General features: G+C 41.6%; 1 protein-coding gene across 1 annotated transcript in view; it reads left to right on the top strand.

Moving 5' to 3' along the window:
• The first annotated feature begins 6285 nt into the window (after positions 1–6285).
• Positions 6286–7579, top strand: part of EBPL (emopamil binding protein like) — a 10472-nt gene continuing 9178 nt past the window's right edge. The window contains exons 1-2 of the mRNA XM_015562309.1: positions 6286–6315; positions 6435–6508. Of these exons, the coding sequence (XP_015417795.1) occupies positions 6286–6315; positions 6435–6508 (104 nt within the window). The remainder of the gene's footprint in view (positions 6316–6434; positions 6509–7579) is intronic.

The raw sequence follows: 7579 nt of genomic DNA on the forward strand, positions 1-7579 counted from the left end.
GTAATGGCATTTATTGGGTGACGAATGTGTGCCATGCATAATACTGTGTATTAAATTTTGGTATCTTTACAACACCCCATAAACCAGTTATTATTGTCCCTATTTTACAGAGGAGAAATCAGGCCCTGCAAAGTTAGGTGACTGCAATGCCACACGCTGGCGTGGTTCTGCGTTTGTTTAGTCTGGCTACAAAGACTCTGTATTACACCAGGCTTTAGGAAGTGTGCCCCTAAAAATTGAACTCATTTTATAAATGTCCAGGAGGGTTGTAGTTAAGGGAATTCTATTAAAATACCTCTCCCCCATGCACACACTTTTTCTTAAAGTTATTTTAATTATGCCAAAATATCTTTTTTGCAAATTTGACCTTGCTTAAATCTAGGCAAGCCCGTGGCTAATGTGAAGCCAACGTCTATAGCAGTGATTTTCAACCCATGTGCCACAAGAACTTTTAAAACATGCAATCTGTTTAGTCAAGGGCACAGACCTCTTGCCCCTTAGGTTATCAAATAAAAACATGACAACACCCAACACAACAATAGCTACCCGGTGTGAATGAATCAAAATTATACCTATTTTTTGTCAGGCCAGCCAAAAATATATATACTTTTGGTGTGCCACAGAATTTTAGTAATTATTTTATATGTGCCATGAGATGAAAAAGATTGAAAATGGTTGGTCTATAGTATTGAGAAAGAAATAGAAAGCAAAATTTTCAATAATCATCTAGGTCTGTACGTTAGTTGGATATGTGTACATATCAGGTGTTTCTGGAATGATGAAATTCTTTCTTCCTAATAGTTAACATGTCGAGCTAAGAGAGTGAATATTGTCCTTAACTCCTTTATTTATAGAATTGGCTTTTTAGCTGTCATTGGACACAAATTCTTCCAAAGAACAGGGGCAGTAAAATAGGTTGCTAGGCCCACTGAGAGAAGAAAATATTATTACATCCTAGAGGCTCAGTGCACAACATTCGTGCACTGGAGGGGGGGCGGTATCCCTCTGCCCAGCCTGCACCCTTTAGCAGTTCAGGAGTCCTTGGGGACTGATGGCTTAGGCCCACTAGTCAGACATCCTTAGAGCTGCAGCTCAGCTTGTGGCTGAGTGGCGCGCCCCCTGTGGGAGTGCACTGACCGTTAGCTCCTATGTTGAATGTCTGCTCCCTGGTGGTCAGTGCACATCATAGCACTGGTTGTTCTGCTGTTCAGTCATTTGCATATTACCCTTTTATTATATAGGCTTTTAGACATACAAAAATGTATTAACACAATGTATGCGGGAAACGTATTTATACGTTTTACTTATACGTTTTACGTTGACTGGTAGTAGAGCGCGGGACACGTATTAATACGTTTTTTATAGACTAGCGGTAGAATGCGGGTAACGTATAAATACGTAAACTAAAGTTATCATAATTTTACTGAACAGTGCCATTTGCGCAAAAAATTAGCAAAAATGGCCCGCGCCACCTGTTAGCGCACGATAAAAACTACCCGCAAACCATGTGTTAAAATACTAAAACATATACCCATATGTCCACCTAGCTTAAAATTTAGTCTACTTTTCAAGCACAGACTGTTACAGGCAACACCAGACACATCTCCACTTGTGGCACCTTGAGGTGTAGCCCAATGTGTGGAGTCATTGCCCTGTTTTGCCTTCTCCCTGTTCCAAAGGAAATGTCCCCTACCCACCCCACCTTGTGCCATTACCTGTCCTAGCTACAAAATGTTCCACTTTATGATGCACCATGCCTTAATTCTTTAATTCTAAAATGCACATTTTTAACATATTAAAACAATCAATGACATAACCACTGTGGTCCATTTATTGATATCTTATATCTCTGAAATTGGGCTATATCTTACAGTTGAGGAAACATGAAAAGTTAATCAGCTCATATTAATAGGCATATTTTTTTAAATAGATTTTTATTGATTTCAGAGAGAAAAGGAGAGGGGGAGAGATAGAAACATCAATGATGAAAGAGACTCATTGATTGGCTGCCTCCTGCACACCCACCACTGGGGACCGAGCCCACAACCTGGGGCATGTGCCCTTGACCGGAATCAAACCTGGGACCCTTCAGTCTGCAGGCCGATGCTCTATCAACTGAACCAAATCAGCTAGGGTTTAATAGGAATATTTTTATTTAGCTACTTACACACAGTGCTTCAACCAGCATCTTTGTACACATATTCTAGAGATTGGTGAGGAGAACACTTGAATTAAGTGGTTGAGGCCTGCAAAAAAATGCAAACCTGTATTATCTTTGGTTGGGAGCTTATTGCCAGAAGAACCAGAAATGTGGCCTGAGCTAAGACTGGAATATAAAGCTTGGTGGAAAACTGAAGCCACAATTCACTTGTTCACACTAGAACCTGGGCTGCCTCTCCTTATCCCTGTAAACTTCGCTTCTCAAATGGTAGATGTTGGGATTAATGGTCACCATCAGATGCAGAACTCCCCTGTCCACAGAGTTCCAAGCCCAGCATTCCCAGAGGTAGTTCAGCTCCCTGATGTCCAGTCAGAGTGTGGTTACCTCAGGCTACCGCACTGGTCTTCAGGGAAGTTGGGTAGGCCTAGGGCAGGGGTGGGCAAACTTTTTGACTCGAGGGCCACAATGGGTTCTTAAACTGGACCGGAGGGCCGGAACAAAAGCATGGATGGAGTGTTTGTGTGAACTAATATAAATTCAAAGTAAACATCATTACATAAAAGGGTACGGTCTTTTTTTTCAATAGTTTTATTCATTTCAAACGGGCTGGATCCGGCCCGTGGGCCATAGTTTGCCCATGGCTGGCCTAGGGTGAAGGCAGGCCAATTTCCCACCAGTAGTACACTGGTAGGAGCCATGACAATATACTAACTAGTACATAAAAAACCAGTGGTGTGGTTCACTATTCCTCAAAGGTTGCTGTGGGCATTTCGTGCACTGGGGCTTCATGGTTTTTTCCTCATCTGCAACCTAAGTACAGCATTCTAGGTGTGGCCACAGCATAAAAGCGGATGTGTATTCATGTGTTTGGGCAAGACCTTGAAGTCCAAATTGATTAGAACACAGGGTTTACCTACGGAATAAATTTGGGGAACAGGTAAGGGACCTCGAATGATATGTGAGACTTTGAATTTTATTCTGTAGTAGGAAGCTGTTGATGAGTTTCAGCCAAGGGTGTAGGCACGGCCAAAGCAGATCTTTCTAAAGATAATTTGGTGGTAATGTGTTAAATCAGAAACTGTAAAGGGTCTGAGATTTCAACCTTTTTACAAGTTAACCAGAGTAATTCTTCAAGTACCACTGGGCAATGCAGGGAGGGCCAGATGGTACCTGCACATACAGTGGGTGCATGACAGGGGAAGAACACCAAATTGGGCTCCCATCTTATGTAGCTGCTGGTGACCTGCTCATACTTCTCTCTGGAGAAAGACCTTTACTCTAGAATGTAAACAGATCTTCTCTGGGGAGGAGGGGGCAAGATCTTTACGTCTATCACCCTGGAATATTTTAGGAGAGGTCTCTAAGCTTTACTAACCTGGAATGTCTCCTCATATAATGTCTCCTCAGTTGGTGTAAACGCCTGTGCCCAGAGACCCCAGACAGTGCAGGAGTAGAATATATTTATGGAGTATTCTCTCCCAACATGGTGCAGGGTGGATTGGAAAAGCTAGTTAAAAGAGCAAAAAGATCAGCAATTGCAGTATTTTAGGAGTGAGGTGAAAAAGAGCTGCACTAAGGTGTGGCAAAAGTTAAAGTGGGGAAGAAAACTAAGTATAAGAGACTTTCAAGGGGAGAATTGTGTAAGTCAAAGTATCGCTTATACATTGGGAGTGGAGATGATCATGAGGTTTAGAATCTGGCTGATGTATGTAATATTGATAATGTTAACAAAGACAAGAAACACTGATCTGCTTTCTTGTTATTGAAGTTATGCTGTTTCTAGAATTTCATATAAATGAAACTATAAAGTATGTAGTCTTTTATTTAGCATAATTTACTTAATAGTATCCCGATATATGGATATATACCAATTTATTTTTCTGTTTTCCAGTTAATCAACAATTGGGTTGTTTCTAGTTTTTTACTGTTATAAATTGTGCTGTCATGAGTATTTGCTTACAAATCTTTGTTGTGGACATTTATCCTGGGTAAGTGCCTAGAAGTGGGATTCTTTAACTAGAGTAGGAACTGCCAAATAGTTTTCCAAAGTGGCTCTACAATTTTCCATTTCCACCAACAATACTTGAGATTCCAGTTGTTCCACATCCTCACCAGCACTTGCTCTCTCAGCCAGCTTGTGCTATAACAAAAATACCATACAACAGGTGGGGGGAAAAAAAGAAAAGAAAAGAAAACACACAGACATTTAGGACTTCTGGGCAAGATGGTGATATAGGCAAACATAGTATTCACATCCTCCAATAACCGTCATTCAGAGCCACCTGAAATCTGGCTGAATACAACTCTTAGAACTAGAGAATTAAAGAATAAGCCAGACAGAGACTGGTAGGAGGGATGAAGATATGGAACAGGCTCGTTTCACACCCACATGTGGTGGATAAAAATTGGGATGGATATCTCTGAGGTGCAAGGGATACCAGTCCCATCCCAGGACCCCATCCCAGGATTCCAGTGCCAAGAAGAGAAGTCACCATAACTTCTGGCTGTAAAAACCAGGGAGGATTGAGGCTGAGCGAGACAGAGCACTGCTGGAGTCTCAGGCACTTCCTCTTAAAGAACCTGTGTACAGACTTAGTTGGACTCACTCCCTCTGTGCTCTAGTGCTGGGGCAGCAGCCATCTGCAGGGACATATGGGGAGAAACTGCGTTGCCTAGCCTTGGTTCACAGCTGGGCCTCGCCTGGGCACCTCCAAGCTCAGCACAAGTAGCAGCCATCTGCAGATCACTGCAACTCATGCTGGTTGGCCCTGGGAGGACCCAAAGCCAGCGCACCCTGTGGACAGAGTCAGGCTATGTGAAAGCACCACCACCCAACCTCCTCCTCAAGTAACACACTCAAGGGGCAGACTCAGCAGGCACCAAGGCTCTGCTGAAGTAAGTCCTGCTTTGTGGGGTAAAATATTAAATGAAACTTGCATGCTGTTCTCCTGTTATTCTGTCTTATGTGGGTTGATTCTTATGTCAGCTCTAGAGCTTAAGACGGTAGAAAGAAGTTTTTTCCTTCACTATACTATCAAATACTGGAAGGCATAGGGAAGGGAAGGGAAGCAATATAAACTAAGTCATAATTTTCCAGGATGTGCAGTTATAGATAATACCTAAAGACATAGCAGTGTAGCCCTGGCCAGTGTTGCTAAGTGGTTAGAGTCGGCCTGTGCACAGAAGGGTCAGGGGTTTGATTCCCAGGCAAGAGCAGGTACCTGGGTTGCAGGTTGGATCCCCAGCCCGGTTAGGGTGCATGCAGGAGGCAACCAATTGATGTGTCTCTCACACATGGGTACTAGACTTATTGGGGTGATCACCTCGCCTGTAATCCTCAGATGAGGAATAACCAAACAACAAAACAAAAAATTGCTGGAAAAATCCTCCAGTGAGGATTAACCAAAAAAGAAAAGAAAGAAATAGTGTAAGTTATGGAGATAATCCCCAGAACTACAGACAGAAGTGGTTATAAGTGCTAACCTCTGGGAAGTGGTACTGGAAGTGAGCAAGGATTAGTCAGAGACACAATTTTAATGTCATATAAGTGATTGCTTTGGTAAAAAGAAGTGAGAAAAAAAGTAGTAGTATTGACCAGCAACAGAATTTGTTCCAAGAAGCAACATGACAATCAAATATCCCAGTGAATTCTAGTTCATTGGTTTTTGAAACTTTAGTGCAAAGAAATACATCAGCGATTGGGAAATGCTCGGTGTAATTGCAAAGATTTCATTACTTAAAATTTAAAATGTAGCCTGTAAGCATTTAAAACGTTCCTAAGTCTGCCCTTAGGCAGGAAAAATAACTAATTTAACTATGATATAGATATTTGAATGCCACTTTTGTTGAGAGATCTTGGACGTTTTTGTGAAGTGAGACAAAATGAACTGCTGTGAGGTACTTCTCAAAAGTATAATAAATTTGTTAGACTAATCCAGAATTTAGCCTATTTAACATAACATTTAAGCTCTTTCCTTGTGGAAAAATTTCAACTTATTTTCCCCCAAAGAATACACCCCTTATTTTATAGTGCCAATCATTGAAAAATAGCATTTATTATATGAACATTAGCTTTGGATTCATCCATTTCCAAGGTCAGGGACCGCACTCCAGGATAACACCCCATGGGGTTATGTAAGTGTAGTGCTCTGAAGGTACCAACTGGGGTGGGAGGGGGAAGGGATGTTCTCAGGCAGTGCCATGTACTTGAGGTGCCATCCTGGGGTTGTGATGCTAAATTAGAGCATTTTTTATTTTATTTTCTTCTCTCTAGGAAGGCTCTTTTGTCTACTTGTCTTTCATGGGAAACATTGCTGATTCTGATAGCTTCATTGCTTCCTTGTGTAAGTAATTTTAAATATTTACCTTTGAAATGTTTGAGGAGATTTATTCCAAGTGTGACTGTATTAGTACCTGTATCCCATCTTGTATGATTCCATTTATATAAAACTAGAGGCCCAATGCATGAAAATTCGTGCAACAGTAGGCCTTCCTTCCCCCAGCTGCCAGCACCGGCTTCCCTCTGGCACTGGCTTCCCTCTGGCACCCGGGACCTGGGCTGCTTCCCTCCCCCAGCCGCCCGCAGGCACCTGGAACCCGGTCTGGCTTCCCTTGGTCCACCCGCAGCCACCAGGACCCTGGCTGGTTTCCCTCTGGCCCCGGCTTCATCAGGAAGGACATCCGGAATGATGTCCGGAAGACATCCGACCTAATTAGCATATTACCCTTTTATTATTATAGATGTCCAGAGTAGGTGAATCTATGGGAGACAGATTATAAATTAGTGGCTTCCTAGGAGAGGGTGGGGAACGGATGTTGGAGAGAAATGGAGAGTGACTGATAAAAGATACTGATTTCTTCTGGTGGGTAATGAAATACTCTAAAATTAGATTGTGGTGATTCAAATCTGTGAATTTGCTAAAATCCATTTAATTGTACACTTTTTTTTATTTTTTAATTTAAAACAAAATATTTTTTTAATTAAATCTTATTGTTCAGATTATTACATTTGTTCCTCTTTTCCCCCCCACATAACGCCCCTCCTCCCAGTTCCCACCCCACCCTCCGCCCTCACTCCCCACCCACTGTCCTCATCCATAGGTGTATGATTTTTGTCCAGTCTCTTCCCGCATCCCCACAGACCTTGACCCCGAGAATTTTTAGTCCACTCCCTTTCTATGCCCGATTCTATTATATTCACCAGTTTATTCTATTCATCAGATTATTTATTCACTTGATTTTTAGATTCACTTATTGATAGATATGTATTTGTTGTCACTTTGTTGTTCATAATTTTTATCTTTACCTTTTTCTTCTTCTTCCTCTTCTTAAAGAATACCCTTCAGCATTTATTCCAATTATATGAAATATCCAGAACATGTAATTCCACAAAGATATAAAGTACATTAATGTTTACCA

The sequence above is a fragment of the Myotis davidii genome, unplaced genomic scaffold, assembly GCF_000327345.1.
Source record: "Myotis davidii unplaced genomic scaffold, ASM32734v1 scaffold577, whole genome shotgun sequence".
Classification (NCBI taxonomy): domain Eukaryota; kingdom Metazoa; phylum Chordata; class Mammalia; order Chiroptera; family Vespertilionidae; genus Myotis; species Myotis davidii.